The sequence below is a fragment of the Heterodontus francisci genome, chromosome 49, assembly GCF_036365525.1.
Source record: "Heterodontus francisci isolate sHetFra1 chromosome 49, sHetFra1.hap1, whole genome shotgun sequence".
Taxonomy (NCBI): Eukaryota; Metazoa; Chordata; class Chondrichthyes; order Heterodontiformes; family Heterodontidae; genus Heterodontus; species Heterodontus francisci.
In genome coordinates, this window is record NC_090419.1 from 11,147,443 (window position 1) to 11,167,245 (window position 19,803).

Consider the following 19,803-nt stretch of genomic DNA (forward strand, 5'->3'; position numbering starts at 1 on the left):
CTGACCCTCCGGCAGTGCGGTGCTCCCTCAGTACTGACCCTCCGGCAGTGCGGTGCTCCCTCAGTACTGACCCTCCGACAGTGCGGCGCTCCCTCAGTACTGACCCTCCGACAGTGCGGCGCTCCCTCAGTACTGACCCTCCGGCAGTGCGGTGCTCCCTCAGTACTGACCCTCCGACAGTGCGGCGTTCCCTCAGTACTGACCCTCCGACAGTGAGGCACTCCCTCAGTACTAACCCTCCGACAGTGCGGCGCTCCCTCAGTACTGACACCAGGGGAGTGTTGACCCTGGATTGTGTGGCTTGATTCTCTGGAGTGGGGCTCAAACCCTCAACCTTCTGAGGCAAGGGTGGGGTGATGGAGACTGCAGTTGAATTGCTGAATAGTTCTCTCTCTCCTTCTAGGTTGTGTATTTCACTGCGACTTTCCCCTACATCATTCTGATCATTCTCCTAGTGCGAGGCGTCACTCTCCCGGGGGCTCTCAAAGGAATCCTCTACTACCTACAGCCTGACTGGTCGAAGCTGGGAGAAGCACAGGTAAGGATGCCCAAGGGTGAGGGGCTAGCGGAGAGGTCGGTGTGATCGGAGGGGAGGCCGTGCTCTCTTGTGGAATGTTCTGGAAGGACGCGTGAAAAATCTCACTGCGAAACGTCTTGTTTGTGCAGTCGATTTCCCATAAGCCCACGTGGTGGCCATTTTGCACAGAGCAAGATCCCACTAACAGGAAAATTTGGTCAATGATCCAATTTAATCTAATCTGGTTATGGAAGGTATTTCAGACGCCAGGACCCTCCGACAGTGCGGTGCTCCCTCAGTACTGACTCTCCTACAGCGCGGCGCTCCCTCAGTACTGACCCTCCGACAGTGCGGCGCTCCCTCAGTACTGACCCTCCGACAGTGCGGCACTCCCTCAGTACTGACTCTCCTACAGCGCGGCGCTCCCTCAGTACTGACCCTCCGACAGTGCGGCACTCCCTCAGTACTGACTCTCCGACAGCGCGGCGCTCCCTCAGTACTGACTCTCCGACAGCGCGGCGCTCCCTCAGTACTGACTCTCCGACAGCGCGGCGCTCCCTCAGTACTGACTCTCCGACAGCGCGGCGCTCCCTCAGTACTGACTCTCCGACAGCGCGGCGCTCCCTCAGTACTGACTCTCCGACAGCGCGGCGCTCCCTCAGTACTGACTCTCCGACAGCGTGACGCTCCCTCAGTACTGACACCGGGGGAGTGTTGGGCCTGGATTATGGGTCTCAAGTCTCTGGAGTGGGGGCTCGAACCCTCGACCTCCTGCCTCAGAAGCCAGAGTGAGACACCTCTTTAACTGGCTCCCTCCTCGTGCATCATTCCGGGTGCTGTCAGCCCATCATGCTGGAGGGCCCTGTCCGGGCATGGCTGAGGTGCGGCGCCTCCTCCCACAGTCGAACAGCCGACTGACAGTCACTGTTTGTCTGACTATGGGGGAGCGTAACCCAAGAGCCTGGGATGGGGTTGGGAAGAGGAGAGAAAGGTGGAGGCGTTGGATGTGGGGAGAGGGCCACGTGCTATTCGACTGTGTTAACTGCTGTCCTCCCTCGACAGGTGTGGATTGACGCGGGGACTCAGATCTTCTTCTCCTACGCCATCGGCCTTGGAGCCCTCACGGCCCTGGGCAGCTACAACCAGTTCAACAACGACTGCTACAAGTAAGGTGGGAGGGAGTGATGCGGAGGTAACAGTGGGAGTTGAGGGAGGGGGTGAGGGGATCGAGAGGGGTGTACGGACTCACTATCTGACAGACCACCCTCTCGCTGGCGTACCAACACTGCGAAGGCAATGCCCACTCTAGTGACCTGGAAACACTACCCCGCACCCCCCCTCCCTACCCCCCACCACCTCCCTTCCCTGCCACCCTCATCAAAACCCCACCAGCCTCGGGGGGCCTCCGGACCAAAGGCAAGGCTGATGCGATGTTATAGGCTGGCTGACCCACCAGCATCGCTTCTGCCCAACCCTTCCCAGTTGCTCCCCCAAAGTAGTTATTCTTCATCGCTTGCGTTGTCGGCAACATGCTATTCGCCCACAAGGGGCATCACAGTCAAACCCAATTGTCCTCATTTGCTGCTGGCTATTCAGTGAGAGGGTCGGGGTGGTGTTCAGGAGCAGGCCTAGCACAGCCCTATCGACATTAACGTGAATATTGGCAGCAAGTTCGGTTAATTTCCACCTCCCGTGCAGTGAAATCGCATGGCCGCTGAATCCCGCTCCACCTGATAAACTCTCTATCTAACCCCCGTACTGTACCTGTCCTGGGAGTGTTTGATGGGGGACAGTGTAGAGGGAGCTTTACTCGGTATCTAACCCCCGTACTGTACCTGTCCTGGGAGTGTTTGATGGGGACAGTGTAGAGGGAGCTTTACTCTGTATCTAACCCCCGTACTGTACCTGTCCTGGGGAGTGTTTGATGGGGGACAGTGTAGAGGGAGCTTTACTCTGTATCTAACCCCCGTACTGTACCTGTCCTGGGGAGTGTTTGATGGGGACAGTGTAGAGGGAGCTTTACTCTGTATCTAACCCCCGTACTGTACCTGTCCTGGGGAGTGTTTGATGGGGACAGTGTAGAGGGAGCTTTACTCTGTATCTAACCCCCGTACTGTACCTGTCCTGGGGAGTGTTTGATGGGGACAGTGTAGAGGGAGCTTTACTCTGTATCTAACCCCCCGTACTGTACCTGTCCTGGGGAGTGTTTGATGGGGACAGTGTAGAGGGAGCTTTACTCTGTATCTAACCCCCGTACTGTACCTGTCCTGGGAGTGTTTGATGGGGACAGTGTAGAGGGAGCTTTACTCTGTATCTAACCCCCCGTACTGTACCTGTCCTGGGAGTGTTTGATGGGGACAGTGTAGAGGGAGCTTTACTCTGTATCTAACCCCCCGTACTGTACCTGTCCTGGGAGTGTTTGATGGGGGACAGTGTAGAGGGAGCTTTACTCTGTATCTAACCCCCGTGCTGTATCTGTCCTGGGAGTGTTTGATGGGGACAGTGTAGAGGGAGCTTTACTCTGTATCTAACCCCCCGTACTGTACCTGTCCTGGGAGTGTTTGATGGGGGACAGTGTAGAGGGAGCTTTACTCTGTATCTAACCCCCCGTACTGTACCTGTCCTGGGAGTGTTTGATGGGGGACAGTGTAGAGGGAGCTTTACTCTGTATCTAACCCCCCGTACTGTACCTGTCCTGGGAGTGTTTGATGGGAGACAGTGTAGAGGGAGCTTTACTCTGTATCTAACCCCCCGTACTGTACCTCTCTATTTCAGGGATGCCTTCATACTGGCGCTGGTGAACAGCGGTACCAGTTTCTTTGCCGGGTTCGTTGTCTTCTCTATCTTGGGGTTCATGGCGGAGGAACGGGGAGTGGACATCTCCGAGGTGGCCGAAGCAGGTAAGCAAGGCTGTTGCCTGGACATCCATTCCCACGCGGATATCTGACTGTTTTCTGTTTGCCCCCTCACGCTCCCCTCCCCTACCCCCGAGCGGTCAACCTTTGTCTACATGACCGTCAGGAGTGTTAAACCCGACTGAATGGCCTCCTCCTGTTCCTGTGTAACAGGGTAGAGGGGCTGAATGGCCTCCTCCTGTTCCTGTGTAACAGGGTCGAGGGGCTGAATGGCCTCCTCCTGTTCCTGTGTAACAGGCTCTAGGGGCTGATTGGCCTCCTCCTGTTCCTGTGTAACAGGGTCGAGGGGCTGAATGGCCTCCTCCTGTTCCTGTGTAACAGGCTCAAGGGGCTGAATGGACCTCCTCCTGTTCCTTTATATCTTCCAGTGTCCTGGGACAAACATTCAATTCTCATCCAAGCACCCACCTTTATTTCAAGAAAATCACAGACCTGGTGGACCCCACTTTGAAATCTTGCCCCTACATGACGATCATTGTCCTTGGAAACAAGAGTCAGGTTCCCGAGCGGTTCTATCAATACTTCCCTTTTCGAAACGTGGCGTGTTTTTTTTGTGCACATGGAGAAACCCGGTTGACTGTTTTGAGAACCCAGAGGGCGGACGGGGGTGGTAGAATCTGCTGCGAGAACTCACTCTCAGAGTCACATTACTGTCAGTGGTAGCTGCTCGGCACTTTTACTGATGTCCTGCCTGCAGTCGAAACGGCACGTCAGGGTCAGGGTTAGGGTCAGGGTTAGTGTTAGGGTTAGGGTTAGGGTCAGGGTCAGGGTTAGGGTCAGGGTTAGTGTTAGGGTTAGGGTTAGGGTTAGGGTTAGGGTCAGGGTTAGGGTTAGGGTTAGGGTTAGGGGTTAGTGTTAGGGTTAGGGGTTAGTGTTAGGGTTAGGGTTAGGGTTAGGGTCAGGGTTCAGGGTTAGTGTTAGGGTTAGGGGTTAGGGTTAGGGTTAGGGGTTAGTGTTAGGGTTAGGGTTAGGGTCAGGGTTCAGGGTTAGTGTTAGGGTTAGGGGTTAGGGTAGGGGTTAGGGTTAGTGTTAGGGTTAGGGTTAGGGTTAGGGGTCAGGGTTAGGGGTTAGGGGTTAGGGTTAGGATGTTTTCTGATTGTAAATGTGGAAAATTCTTCTGGAATCTTGCTTGGAATATTGTGGGTGTTGGACTGCCCCGGCATGGTCTTGTCGTTGCCACCTGTTAACCGTTGCTATGGTCTGTCACAGGCCCGGGCCTTGCATTCATCGCATACCCCAAAGCTGTGGCGTTGATGCCCTTCCCTCAAGTGTGGGCCGCCCTCTTCTTCATCATGCTCTTGCTGCTCGGACTTGGCAGCCAGGTAAAGACTTTGATAGGGAGTGGGGGAATGGCGGAGTGCGGGGGTTGCTGTGGAGAACGCGGGGTGGTTTGGGTGTTGATGGGGTGGGGGGGAGCAAGGGTCGTAACCCAGGATTGTGGGGGGGGGTGGCAGGAGCTGCGCGAAAACCTGCCGAGGTTCCCCCTCCCTCCGCCTCCCCGGTTACTGCAAAATATTGGAATCTTAGTCGGTAACGAAGCTCGGTAAATAATAGTTGAGGAGCGATTCCTCTCCATTTATTTCCCCTCCCGCTTCACGGACTGACCTGCTGACAAGGTCATAGGCCACATGTTGGTCATTACCCTCACCTCACGCAGTATTTACAGCCCAGAAACAGGCCATTCGGCCCATCCACTCCGTGCTGGTGTTTCTGCTCCACACGAGCCTCCTCCCACCCCCTACTTCATCTCCCCCCTATCACCATATCCTTCTATTCCTTTCTCCCTCGTGTGTTTATCCAGCTTCCCCCTTAAATACATCGATACTATTCACCTCAACCACTCCCTGTGGGAGCGAGTTCCACATTCTCACCACTCTCTGGGGAAAGGAGTTTCTCCTGAATTCCCCATTGGATTTATTACTGACTGTCTTATATTGATGGCCCCCCCGAGTTCTGGTCTCCCCCCCACAAGTGCAAACATTTTCTCAGTAGCTCAGAGAGTTAACATGAAAAGAGACCCAGGGGAATGGTGTAGATTTAGAGATACAGCACTGAAACAGGCCCTTCGGCCCACCGAGTCTGTGCCGACCATTAACCACCCAATAAAGTCGAAGATTATGTTGGATTTTATTGATAAGTCAGGTGTCTGCAGTACCAACGGGCAACAATTAAGGCAATTAGATTAGTGAACCCAGGGGTCATAGTTCAAATTCCACCAGTGCACATCAGGAAATTGAATTGAGTCCCGTTCACCCTCCCCTGTTGCTCGCTGACCAACACTGCCTCCCAGCCCAGCAACACCTCTGTTTTAAAATTCTCATCCTCGTGTTCCAATCCCTCCATGGCCCTCACCCCTCTCCTCCCCATCTCTGTAACCTCCACCAGCTCCTACAACCCTCCCTATCTCTGTAACCTCCTCCAGCCCCTACAACCCTCCCTGTCTCTGTAACCTCCTCCAGCCCCGACAACCCTCCCTATCTCTGTAACCTCCCCCAGCTCCTACAACCCTCCCTATCTCTGTAACCTCCTCCAGCCCCTACAACCCTCCCTATCTCTGTAACCTCCTCCAGCCCCGACAACCCTCCCTATCTCTGTAACCTCCCCCAGCCCCTACAACCCTCCCTATCTCTGTAACCTCCCCCAGCCCCGACAACACTCCCGATCTCTGTAACCTCCCCCAGCTCCTACAACCCTCCCTATCTCTGTAACCTCCCCCAGCCCCGACAACCCTCCCGATCTCTGTAACCTCCCCCAGCTCCTACAACCCTCCCTATCTCTGTAACCTCCTCCAGCCCCGACAACCCTCCCGATCTCTGTAACCTCCTCCAGCCCCTACAACCCTCCCGATCTCTGTAACCTCCCCCAGCTCCTACAACCCTCCCCATCTCTGTAACCTCCTCCAGCCCCTACAACACTCCCTATCTCTGTAACCTCCTCCAGCCCCTACAACCCTCCCTGTCTCTGTAACCTCCTCCAGCCCCTACAACCCTCCCTATCTCTGTAACCGCCTCCAGCCCCTACAACCTTCCCTATCTCTGTAACCTCCCCCAGCTCCTACAACCCTCCCCATCTCTGTAACCGCCTCCAGTCCCTACAACCCTCCCTATTTCTGTAACCTCCTCCAGCCCCTACAACCCTCCCTATCTCTGTAACCTCCCCCAGCTCCTACAACCCTCCCCATCTCTGTAACCTCCTCCAGCCCCTACAACACTCCCTATCTCTGTAACCTCCTCCAGCCCCTACAACCCTCCCTGTCTCTGTAACCTCCTCCAGCCCCTACAACCCTCCCTATCTCTGTAACCGCCTCCAGCCCCTACAACCTTCCCTATCACTGTAACCTCCCCCAGCTCCTACAACCCTCCCCATCTCTGTAACCGCCTCCAGCCCCTACAACCCTCCCTATTTCTGTAACCTCCTCCAGCCCCTACAACCCTCCCGATCTCTGTAACCGCCTCCAGCCCCTACAACCCTCCCTATCTCTGTAACCTCCTCCAGCCCCTACAACCTTCCCTATCTCTGTAACCTCCCCCAGCTCCTACAACCCTCCCCATCTCTGTAACCGCCTCCAGCCCCTACAACCCTCCCTGTCTCTGTAACCGCCTCCAGCCCCTACAACCCTCCCTATCTCTGTAACCTCCTCCAGCCCCTAGAACCCTCACTATCTCTGTAACCTCCTTCAGACCCTACAACCATCCCTATCTCTGTAACCTCCTTCAGCCCCTACAACCCTCCCTATCTCTGTAATCTCCTCCAGCCCGGACACCCCTCCCTATCTCTAACCTCTTCCAGCTCCTACAACCCTCCCTATCTCTGTAACCTCCTCCAGCCCCTACAACCCCCCCTATCTCTGTAGCCTCCTCCAGTCCCTACAACCCTCCCTATCTCTGTAGCCTCCTCCAGTCTCTACAAACCTCCCTATCATTGTAACCTCCTCCAGCCCCTACAACCCTCACTATCTCTGTAACCGCCTCCAGCCCCTACAACCTTCCCTATCTCTGTAACCTCCCCCAGCTCCTACAACCCTCCCCATCTCTGTAACCGCCTCCAGTCCCTACAACCCTCCCTATTTCTGTAACCTCCTCCAGCCCCTACAACCCTCCCTATCTCTGTAACCTCCCCCAGCTCCTACAACCCTCCCCATCTCTGTAACCTCCTCCAGCCCCTACAACACTCCCTATCTCTGTAACCTCCTCCAGCCCCTACAACCCTCCCTGTCTCTGTAACCTCCTCCAGCCCCTACAACCCTCCCTATCTCTGTAACCGCCTCCAGCCCCTACAACCTTCCCTATCTCTGTAACCTCCCCCAGCTCCTACAACCCTCCCCATCTCTGTAACCGCCTCCAGCCCCTACAACCCTCCCTATTTCTGTAACCTCCTCCAGCCCCTACAACCCTCCCGATCTCTGTAACCGCCTCCAGCCCCTACAACCCTCCCTATCTCTGTAACCTCCTCCAGCCCCTACAACCTTCCCTATCTCTGTAACCTCCCCCAGCTCCTACAACCCTCCCCATCTCTGTAACCGCCTCCAGCCCCTACAACCCTCCCTGTCTCTGTAACCGCCTCCAGCCCCTACAACCCTCCCTATCTCTGTAACCTCCTCCAGCCCCTAGAACCCTCACTATCTCTGTAACCTCCTTCAGACCCTACAACCATCCCTATCTCTGTAACCTCCTCCAGCCCCTACAACCCCCCCTATCTCTGTAGCCTCCTCCAGTCCCTACAACCCTCCCTATCTCTGTAGCCTCCTCCAGTCTCTACAACCCTCCCTATCATTGTAACCTCCTCCAGCCCCTACAACCCTCACTATCTCTGTAACCTCCTTCAGCCCCTACAACCCTGCCTGTCTCTGTAACCTCCTCCAGCCCCTACAACCCTCACTATCTCTGTAACCTCATCCAGTCCCTACAACGCTCCCTATCTCTCTAACCTCCTCCAGCCCCTACAACCCTCCCTATCTCTGTAACCTCCTCCAGCCCCTACAACCCTCCGAGATCTCTGCCCTCCTCCAATTCCGGCCTCTTGACCATCCCCCGATTCCCATCGCTCCACCATTGGCGGCCGTGCCTTCAGCTGCCTGGGGCCCTGAGCTCTGGAATTCCCTCCCTAAACCTCTCCCCCTCTCTCTCTCCTCCTTTAAGACGCTGCTTAAAAACCGACCTCTTTGACCGAGCTTTTGGTCGCCCGTCCCTAATATCTCCTGATGGGGCTCGGGGTTAAATTCTGTCTGATTTACACTCCTGTGAAACACCTCAGGGATGTTTTAGTGCCTTTAAGATGCTATATAAATGTAAATTGTTGTTATCTGGTCCAGCACGTGCAAGTTGGCTCTTTGACCCTGTTGGCCCAGTGTGGGAGGCAGTGTGGGGGAGAAGAGGGATCTAGAACCTGTGCTGTTGGGGTTCAGGAAAAGTGTCTGCTCCGATATACCGTGGGCGATGTGTGGGTTGTGGGGGAGTGCGAGAGCATAACCTGATAACCCGTCGTTTTGTCTCCCTCGTGTTCTCAGTTTGTCGGAGTGGAGGGGTTTGTGACCGGAATCTTGGATCTGTTCCCGTCTAAGTTCCAGGTGCGTTATCAGAGGGAGATCGTGGTTGCTGTCTGTATTGCCATTAGTTTCGTCATTGACCTCTCCATGGTGACACAGGTAAGCTCCACAGCCGCTGCTCTTTAGCCGCGGGCGCACGCTTTGACCTCTGACCTCCCCTCCTTGGCTCTCTTGAAGGCCGCCATGATCCATTGAAGGCAGGAGCCCTTGCCCAGTTGGAGGGTGTAGATTCTCTGAGAGCTCCCTCCCCTGCCTACCCCAGCTCGTGGGCGGACAGGCTGAAGCCCAGTGGGGGGAGGGGAAAACTTTGACCGTAAAACTTGGCATTAAATTGGGTTGACCATTCCGCGACAGGTCAACGATTGACCGGTCAGTGGAGGAGGGGGAACAGGGGGGGCTGTGAGGGCGGAGTGGTGGTGGTGATCGTGGTGGGGGGGGAGTGAAAACGGGGTAGCTTGACCGTATAAGTTGGCATCTAATGAGCCTTCCTGTCACGCACAGGGTGGTATGTATATCTTCCAGCTCTTCGACCATTATTCAGCCAGTGGGATGACCTTGCTTTGGCAGGCGTTCTGGGAGTGCGTGGTCGTTGCCTGGGTTTATGGTGAGTAGGTACCTGCCGCCTTCGTCCCGCCCACAATGGAGGTGGGTGGCGAGAGTGGGATCAGAACTGCGGGGGTACAACGATCAGGAAAGATGCTCGTCTCTCCAGAAAAGAGGCGGCTGAGGGCCGACCTGATTGAGGTCTTTAAAATGACGAAGGGGGTTTCGATCGGGTAGACGTAGAGAAGATGTTTCCACTTGTGGGGGGGACCAGATCTAGGGGGGCCATCAATATAAGACAGTCAGTAATAAATCCAATGGGGAATTCAGGAGAAACTCCTTTCCCCAGAGAGTGGTGAGAATGTGGGACTCGCTCCCACAGGGAGTGGTTGAGGTGGGGATGGGAGATGGATGTAGAGAGGGGTGGGCTTGGGAGATGGTGGGCCCTCTCTCCGCCTGTCCTTCTCGTAATGACCCCCCGGGGCCTCTTTAACCCTTTCCTGTCCCCTGCCCACCGACCGCCACCCCACCTCTCCCGACCCCCTCCTCCCCCTTCTCTTGTTGCAGGTGCCGACCGCTTCATGGATGACATTGCTTGTATGGTTGGGTACCGCCCCCTGCCCTGGATGAAGTGGTGCTGGAGTTTCATAACGCCGCTGGTTTGCATGGTGAGAGCCTTGGACACCCTTGCGAAGTGGGGTGGGGGGGGGAGGAGCGGGGGGGGGGGTGTTGCAGAGGGGCCCGGGTCCTGAAGGGGTAACGCTCCGCCACTGCCCCTCGCCAGGGAGAAATATCTCTCCGTTCCTAACAGAAATGTGCAACTTTAAGTGCCGGAGGGAAGGGTGGGGAGGGATGGGTGGTAGGGGACATGGGGGTCGGGGAGGATTGGGGAGGGGGTGCGGTTCTGAGGGCGGTCGCAGGGTGAAAGGAGGTTTGCTGGGTAGATGGGAGGGTCATTCAAACCAATGGGCCTGTCTGCCAAACCTCCTCCAAACAGTCGTTCGGGGCCAGCTATTCGACAGCGGGGGGCATCGCGGTCAGGCCGGATTACGTGCGCACCTTCCAGCTCAGGGTCGCCGGAACCACGCCTTCCCCCTCCCGCTTTGCCCCTGCTCCCACCACCCCGCCACAGACTAACTGTGTCTCTCTCCAACCCCAGGGAATCTTCCTCTTCCACCTCATCAACTACAAGCCCCTGACGTACAACAAGGTCTACACCTACCCCTGGTGGGGCGAGGCCTTCGGGTGGTGCCTAGCACTCGCCTCAATGCTCTGCATCCCGACCACCATCCTCTACAAGCTCACCCGGGGCAAGGGGACCCTCACACAGGTAGGTGAACCCATGCAGCGGGGGTTTATGGCTGGGGGATCTTTTACACCCACCCAAGGGGGCAGACGGGGCCCTCAGGTTAAACGTCACATCCCGAAAGACACCCACTCCGACAGTGCGGTGCTCCCTCAGGACTGACCCTCCGACAGTGCGGCACTCCCTCAGTACTGACCCTCCGACAGTGCGGTGCTCCCTCAGTACTGACCCTCCGACAGTGCGGCTCTCCCTCAGTACTGACCCTCCGACAGTGCGGCTCTCCCTCAGGACTGACCCTCCCACAGTGTGGCACTCCCTCAGTACTGACCCTCCGACAGTCCGGTGCTCCCTCAGTACTGACCCTCCGACAGTCCGGTGCTCCCTCGGTACTGACCCTCCGACAGTCCGGTGCTCCCTCAGTACTGACCCTCCCACAGTCCGGTGCTCCCTCAGTACTGACCCTCCCACAGTGCGGCTCTCCCTCAGTACTGACCCTCCGACAGTGCGGCGCTCCCTCAGGACTGACCCTCCGACAGTCCGGTGCTCCCTCAGTACTGACCCTCCCACAGTGCGGTGCTCCCTCAGGACTGACCCTCCGACAGTCCGGTGCTCCCTCAGTACTGACCCTCCCACAGTGCGGCTCTCCCTCAGTACTGACCCTCCGACAGTGCGGCGCTCCCTCAGGACTGACCCTCCGACAGTCCGGTGCTCCCTCGGTACTGACCCTCCGACAGTCCGGTGCTCCCTCGGTACTGACCCTCCCACAGTGCGGCTCTCCCTCAGGACTGACCCTCCCACAGTGCGGCTCTCCCTCAGGACTGACCCTCCGACAGTCCGGTGCTCCCTCGGTACTGACCCTCCGACAGTCCGGTGCTCCCTCGGTACTGACCCTCCCACAGTGCGGCTCTCCCTCAGTACTGACCCTCCGACAGTGCGGCTCTCCCTCGGTACTGACCCTCCCACAGTGCGGCTCTCCCTCAGTACTGACCCTCCGACAGTGCGGCTCTCCCTCAGTACTGACCCTCCGACAGTGCGGCGCTCCCTCAGTACTGACCCTCCGACAGTGCGGCTCTCCCTCAGTACTGACCCTCCGACAGTGCGGCGCTCCCTCAGGACTGACCCTCCGACAGTCCGGTGCTCCCTCGGTACTGACCCTCCCACAGTGCGGCTCTCCCTCAGTACTGACCCTCCGACAGTGCGGCGCTCCCTCAGTACTGACCCTCCGACAGTGCGGCGCTCCCTCAGTACTGACCCTCCGACAGTGCGGCTCTCCCTCAGGACTGACCCTCCCACAGTGCGGCGCTCCCTCAGGACTGACCCTCCGACAGTCCGGTGCTCCCTCGGTACTGACCCTCCCACAGTGCGGCTCTCCCTCAGTACTGACCCTCCGACAGTGCGGCACTCCCTCAGTACTGACCCTCCGACAGTGCGGCTCTCCCTCAGTACTGACCCTCCGACAGTGCGGCTCTCCCTCAGTACTGACCCTCCGACAGTGCGGCACTCCCTCAGTACTGACCCTCCGACAGTGCGGCGCTCCCTCAGTACTGACAGCATGGGAGTGACGGGCAGAATTGTGGGGCTCGAGGCTGTGTAGTGGGGAGGAGGGAGCTCGAACCTGCGACCTTCTGATGTTGAGGTGAGCGACGGAGCCACTGAAACAACATTTGACCCTCAAAGGCACAGCACGACGGGACTACCCTTAGCAGCAGAATAATACATTGGGCATTTCAGATGCAACAAACCCTCATCCTGCCCAGGAGCAATGCCACCGTGGACCACTAGCCGACGCACTGGGTCAATCATAACCCATAATAACAAACTGGAGTCCCCACAGCCTCGCCTCCGAGCGTCTGGAGGATAAATGTCTCCTCGGGACCCGATCTAAACTCAGAAATCGCAGCTTCAGATAAAATATTTATTTATTGTTCTTTTTCTCTATCCCACTCTCTTCCCCTCTTCCTCCCTCCCTTTCCCTCTCCCCCTCTCTCTCTTTCCGCCCTCCCTATCTCTCTTTCTGTCCCCCTCTCTTTCTGCCCTCTCTCTCTCCCCACTCTCTCGCCCCTTTCTTTCTCCCTCTCCTCACTCTCTCTCTTTCTGCCCTCCCCTCTCACTCCTCCCCCGCCCCCTTCCCTCTCTCTCTCTCCCACCTTCTCTCTCTCCCTGTCTCCACACAGCGATGGCACCAGCTGACCGTTCCTATCTGGTCTGTGCACCACCGACAGTACAGAGAGGTGACAGCAGAATCCAGTATCCTGTCCTCAGTGGAACCCAGCATGCAGGAGAAGATTGTTATCTATGAGAGTGTGATGTGATGTGAGAGGACAGGCAGTCCGACTGATTTTTCATGTTTTTAATCCATGCTTTGCACAATTCAAATCAGCAGTTCAACCCTTTGGTGTTGAACACACCCCTTTAAATGCACTTTATTATCAGGCTGATTTTTAAAAAAAATTGACCATGCAATCCAGTTGTTGCACATCTGCAGTCAGGGAGGAGGTGATTAGGGTGTCGGGGAGCTCTGTACCTCTCCTGGGAGTGTTTGATGGGGGACAGTGTAGAGGGAGCTTTACTCTGTATCTAACCCCCGTGCTGTACCTCTCCTGTGAGTGTTTGATGGGGGACAGTGTAGAGGGAGCTTTACTCTGTATCTAACCCCCGTGCTGTACCTGTCCTGGGGAGTGTTTGATGGGGACAGTGTAGAGGGAGCTTTACTCTGTATCTAACCCCCGTGCTGTACCTGTCCTGGGGAGTGTTTGATGGGGACAGTGTAGAGGGAGCTTTACTCTGTATCTAACCCCCGTACTGTACCTGTCCTGGGAGTGTTTGATGGGGACAGTGTAGAGGGAGCTTTACTCTGTATCTAACCCCGTACTGTCCCTGTCCTGGGAGTGTTTGATGGGGACAGTGTAGAGGGAGCTTTACTCTGTATCTAACCCCCGTGCTGTACCTCTCCTGTGAGTGTTTGATGGGGGACAGTGTAGAGGGAGCTTTACTCTGTATCTAACCCCCGTGCTGTACCTGTCCTGGGGAGTGTTTGATGGGGACAGTGTAGAGGGAGCTTTACTCTGTATCTAACCCCCGTACTGTACCTGTCCTGGGAGTGTTTGATGGGGGACAGTGTAGAGGGAGCTTTACTCTGTATCTAACCCCCGTACTGTACCTGTCCTGGGGAGTGTTTGATGGGGGACAGTGTAGGGGGAGCTTTACTCTGTATCTAACCCCCGTACTGTACCTGTCCTGGGGAGTGTTTGATGGGGGACATTGTTGAGGGAGCTTTACTCTGTATCTAACCCCCGTACTGTACCTGTCCTGGGGAGTGTTTGATGGGGACAGTGTAGAGAGAGCTTTACTCTGTATCTAACCCCCGTACTGTACCTGTCCTGGGGAGTGTTTGATGGGGGACAGTGTAGAGGGAGCTTTACTCTGTATCTAACCCCCGTACTGTACCTGTCCTGGGGAGTGTTTGATGGGGACAGTGTAGAGGGAGCTTTACTCTGTATCTAACCCCCGTACTGTACCTGTCCTGGGACAGTGTTCCACCATGTGGGTAGTACAAATGGCAGTCGTAACCCCAGCCAAACCCAGGTGCACTTTCCAGCAGGATTAGACTGGAGGAGGACGTCTGACTGATAAGACCAGGATGTCACCTCACTGATCCACTCACTCACCAAAGGCCAGGCTTCAAACCTGGGATCTTCCTGTGCTGCCCATACTGAAGCAATTGAGATCCACATGCTGTTTAGCTTATATTTGTTTTTTAATATATAACATCATTATTAATATATAATAGATACACACATTTAAAAATATTTTTAAAATCTTCAAAGTAGAGCTGAGGGACATCAGTTAATGTGGAGAGACTGGGAGAGGCTGGGATTGTTCTCCTTAGAGCAGAGAAGGTTCAGGAGGAGATTTAATCGGGGCGTTTAAAATCAAGAAGGGTTTTGATGGAGAAAATCAGGAGAAACTGTTTCCATTGGCGGGAGGGTCGGTAACCAGAGGGACACAGATTGAAGATAATCGGGAGAAGAACCAGAGGGGGGAGAGGAGGAGAATGTTTTTTGACTCAGTGAGTTGTTGTGATCTGGAACGCGCTGCCTGAAAGGGCGGTGGAAGCAGATTCAATAGTAACTTTCAAAAGGGGGAATTGGAGAAATACTGGAAGGGGAAAAATTTACAGGGATATTGGGATAGAGCAGGAGGGAGTGTGGAAATAACTGGATAGATCTTTCTAAGGGCCAGCACAGAGACGATGGGCAGAATGTTCACCTCCTGTGCAGTCTTGTCGCATGAACTACTTGACAAGGCCACAGTTTTAAACACTGATCACCAGAAATGTGCCAAGATAGGAGAATTGATGCAACTACAGCGTTAACAGGAAGGGAAATCAGAGTTTGCACCTTAAATGTTCCTGAGATTAAACTGTACAGATTAATGTATGTTTCAAGAATGTTGCTCGGATTGTATTCTGTGACCATCGATGCCCTGCCGATGTCGAAATGTTGTAAATGAGGGTAAAATCTAATGTCAAGTTGCTGTTTGGGTGTTTTGATTTTATGTTGTCGGCGTCGGGGGGGGGGTGCAGGGGGGGGGGGGAGGTTTCCTGTCGAATTGGAGCCTTGGCAACCGGGAGTTTGGTTTGGTTTGGGCCTACATCTGGTTCTATAATCCCTGGAGATTTCCAGGGCAACACCGGAGCATGAATCCCGATGAACGCTTTTAGCCGACTTTGGAGCGTTTTGTTAATTTTGAAATGAATCCTCCAATCAAAATGAGCGACTGCAACCTGCCTGTGTGCGTCCCCTCACAATCGGACAGGATTTTATTCCGGGTGGCTGGGTTTCCCACGTCACGTACACGTCGATGGGACTAGAGGGTGGGGCTCAGAGGTTATCACAGGGCACCTGACCGCCCCAGGAACAGGCCATTCGGCCCGTCCGCTCTGTGCCGGTGTTTCTGCTCCACACGAGCCTCCTCCCACCCCCTACTTCATCTCCCCCCGTCACCATATCCTTCTATTCCTCTCTCCCTCGTGTGTTTATCCAGCGTTCCTGCTCCAGATCATTGCTCCATGGCGACATCCTCTCCCCCCCCCACCACCCCACCAAGCCAATGCTGGAGAATGCGCAAGTATTGGATTGGATAGAGGGGATGGGGGGGGGGGGTGGTGTGCGGATGCGCAGGGAGGGGTCAGGGTGAGGACCGGGTGAGCCGCGGCGCCTCCTGCAGTCGAATAGCACCCCTCCCGCCTCCCGTTCGCCGCTGGGTGAGAGACGTTCTCAGGAGATCTGTCAGCGGAGCCTGCGGTAATGGTGCTCAGTGCCCCTGGATTCTGGAAGGGGAGGGGGTGGGAAATCTCGTTCCTGAATGCTCTCCGGGACGGTGCTAGCACCGAGGACAAGGGAAGGTCTCTGCTGCAAAATCGTTCGTCAGACCACGGGCTGGGATGGGGCCTACGCACCATGGAGGAGGTCAGGCCGGGACTTGAAGATGCCCCATTTACCCTACCGTCTGCTTCCTGTCCATTTACTAATCCTCTATCTCCGCGAATACATCACCTCTTACTCCCTGAGCTCTGCATTTGCATATAAACCTTTAGTGTGGCACCTTATCAAATGCCTTTTGGAAATCCAGATTTTTTTTTTTATTCATTCATGGGATGTGGGCTTCGCTGGCTAGAACAGCATTTATTGCCCATCTCTAATTGCTCAATATACTACATCTACTGGTTCCCCTCTATCTACTCGACTAGTTACATCCTCAAAAAAAAACTAATAAATTTGTCAAACAGGATTTCCCTTTTGTAAAACCATATTGACTCTGTCCAATCATACTATCATTTTCTAAGTGCGTCGTTAAGACCTCCTGGCTAACTTGCCTGTAGTTCCCCGTTTTCTCCCTCCTTTCTTAAATAGCAGTGCTACATTTGCTACCTTCCAATCTGCTGGGACCATTCTCGAATCTAGAGAAGTTTGGAAAATGAAAACCAGTGCATCCACTACCTCCGTGGCAACCTCTTAGAACTCTGGGATGTAGGCCATCAGGTCCTGGGGATTTGTTGGCTTTTAGTTCCAATAATTTCTCCAGTACTTTTTCTCTACTGATATCAATTAAATTAACTTCCTCACTCATGTTAGCCCCTGGATTACCTTCTATTTATGTCTTCTACTGTGAAGACAGACACAAAATATTTGTTCAACGTCTCTGCCATTTCCTCATTCCCCATGATAGTTTCTCCCGTCTCAGTGTCTAAGGGACCAAGTTTACTTTAGCTACTCTCCTCCTTTTTACATACTTGTAGAGGCTCTTACAATTTGTCTTTATACTTCTAGTCTGGCTGCTTTATGCTGATATTCTATTTTCTTCCTCTTTATCTATTTGTTGGTCACCTTTTGTGGGTTTCTGAAACTCTCTCAATCCTCTGGTTACATATAAGCCTCTTCTTTTAATCTAGTACTATCCTTAACCTCTTTAGTTAGCTGCGTATTAATCTCTTTTCCGGTGCAGTTTTTATTTCTCAATGGAACGTAGGAGGATTAGAAAATATTTCTTTAAATGTTCATCATTGCTCATCTACTGTCAGACCTTTTAATCTAATTTCCCAATCTACCTTCGGCAACTCACCCCTCATACCTGTGAAATTGTCTTTACTTAAGTTCAATTGCTGTATATCTAAATCTAAAATCTAAAATACTCTAGTTCCAGACTTATGTACATCACTCTCAAATGCAATGTGAAATTCCCACATATTATGATCACTCTTCCCCGAGGGTCCCTTACTATGAGATTAATAATGAACCATGCCTCATTACACAAGACAAAACCTATGCTAGCCTCTTCCCTGGTTGGTTCCGCGGTGTATAAACTAGTGTTTTCGGACCCGTGCAATTTCTTATCTCCACCCATACTGATTCGACATCCTGCTTCATCCGAGGAAAGATCCATCCTCGCTACTGTCCTTACGTCATCCTTAATTATCAGGACGATCCCTCTTCCTTTCCATTTCCGTCGTCATTTTGACATGCGGAGTACCCTGGAATATTTAATTCCTGACCTTAGTCAATCTGCAGCTACATCTCTGTAGTGGCCATTCGATCAAACCCATCCCTCTCTGCCATGACTCGAGCTATCCTGTTACAAATACTTCTTGCATTCAGACAAAGCGCCGTTAATTTTAACCATTTGTCCCTGCTTTGACCTTATCCTCTGCTGTGTTATTACCGTTAAACTCTCTGTCCCTTTCTGTCACACTCCATTTACCTGTACAGCTCCCTCTTTCCCCAGTATTTATACCAGTGCCCCATGAATTGGAATCCCTGTCTCCCACACCAGTCTTTGAGCCACACATTCAACTGTCTGATCTGCTTGACCCTTTTGCAACCGCGTGGCTCAGTTAACAATCCAAAGATCTGCATTTAATTTGGACCCCGACTCCTCAAACTCCCTCAGCAGAACTTCATTCTAACCTGTGTCCTTGGTTTCTACCCAGACCACAACAACTGGATCCTCCCCCTCCAAATACCTCTCCGGCTGACAAGAGCTGACTTTAACCCTGGCAGGCAACACAGCCTTTGGAACTGCCAGTCGTGGCTGCAGAGACCGGTCGCAATCCCCCCCCCCCCTTGACTATACCATCTCCTATCACTAACACATTCCTTTTGACTCCCCCCACTTGAATGGTCTCCTCTACCATGGTCAGTTTGCTCATCCACCTTTCAGACTTTGTCCTCATTACACTAAGAGCAAGATAAAGTCTATAAGGAGCGGTGTAGCACATGGTGCACTTTGTCCTGACTTCAGGAATTCTACTTGTTCCCCAGCCGTGGGTGCAGTAGCTTCTGTCCCCCTTGGCCTGTAGTGAGAATGAGCAGAGGTGACACAGAGCAGGACAGGCCGCTGGAAGAGAGAGGAGGAGGAGGAGGAGGGGGGCGAAGGGCACTCGGCAGCAGGCCATATCCGTTCGGGGAGTGAATCTCCGATCTGAACCTCAGCCAGGAGGAGTGTGTGTGTGTGTGTGGTGGGGGGGTGGGGTGGGGTGGAGGGGGGCATCTCCAACAAGGACGTCCTCACCGAAGTCTGCCACCTGCTGCAGCCGCAACTGCAGCCTCAGAGCAGGGCGAGGACGGCATTGCCAGCGGCTGTGAAGGTGACAGCGGCCGTGAACTTTTATGCGTCGGGCCTGCTCCCGCCTGGAAGGAGCGATATTTGCAACGTCTCCCAGTCTCGCCGGAGAGAAGCAGGCTGAGGAAACTGTGTGGCTTTGTGAGGATTGCAGGTTAAACCATGGTGCAGGCCGCCATTGCCTGCCCACATTGCGGGCGCTGTATGCCAACTCTGTCCTGCACTGCACGCAAAAGGGATTCCACTCCCTGAACGTCCAGGTGTACGACCATACTCGGCGTGTCCTGCAGGCCACTGCCTGGTACCCTGGCAGCTCTCATGAGCCCTTCGTTCTGCACCAGTCCACTGTGCCATCTGCATTTGAGCTACTCCGAGATACTAGAGGACGGCCACTGGGCAACAAAGAACAAGAACAAAGAACAGTACAGCACAGGAACAGGCCATTCGGCCCTCCAGGCCTGCGCCGATCTTGATGCCTGCCTAAACTAAAACCTTCTGCACTTCCGGGGACCATATCCCTCTATTCCCATCCTATTCATGTATTTGTCAAGATGTCTCTTAAACGTCGCTATCGTACCTGCTTCCACCACCTCCCCCGGCAGCAGGTTCCAGGCACTCACCGCCCTCTGTGTAAAGAACTTGCCTCGCACATCCCCTCTAAACTTTGCCCCTCGCACCTTAAACCTATGTCCCCTAGTAACTGACTCTTCCACCCTGGGAAAAAGCTTCTGACTATCCACTCTGTCCATGCCGCTCATAACTTTGTAAACCTCTATCATGTCGCCCTTCCACCTCCGTCGTTCCAGTGAAAACAATCCGAGTTTATCCAACCTCTCCTCATAGCTAATGCCCTCCA

General features: G+C 54.3%; 1 protein-coding gene across 2 annotated transcripts in view; it reads left to right on the forward strand.

The window, feature by feature from the left end:
- The window catches only part of LOC137358284 (creatine transporter-like), a 59,791-nt gene extending 44,431 nt beyond the window's left edge, over positions 1–15,360 (forward strand). The window contains exons 5-13 of one of the 2 annotated variants that reach the window (XM_068024198.1): positions 404–538; positions 1,580–1,683; positions 3,293–3,417; positions 4,642–4,754; positions 8,939–9,076; positions 9,479–9,581; positions 10,088–10,188; positions 10,680–10,850; positions 13,001–15,360. In XM_068024198.1, coding sequence (XP_067880299.1) covers positions 404–538; positions 1,580–1,683; positions 3,293–3,417; positions 4,642–4,754; positions 8,939–9,076; positions 9,479–9,581; positions 10,088–10,188; positions 10,680–10,850; positions 13,001–13,138 — 1,128 coding nt within the window. In that variant the 3' untranslated portion in view covers positions 13,139–15,360. Of the gene's footprint in view, positions 1–403; positions 539–1,579; positions 1,684–3,292; positions 3,418–4,641; positions 4,755–8,938; positions 9,077–9,478; positions 9,582–10,087; positions 10,189–10,679; positions 10,851–13,000 lie in introns of those variants that run through there. The other variant, XM_068024199.1, reaches the window with a different exon arrangement.
- The last annotated feature ends 4,443 nt before the right edge of the window (positions 15,361–19,803 follow it).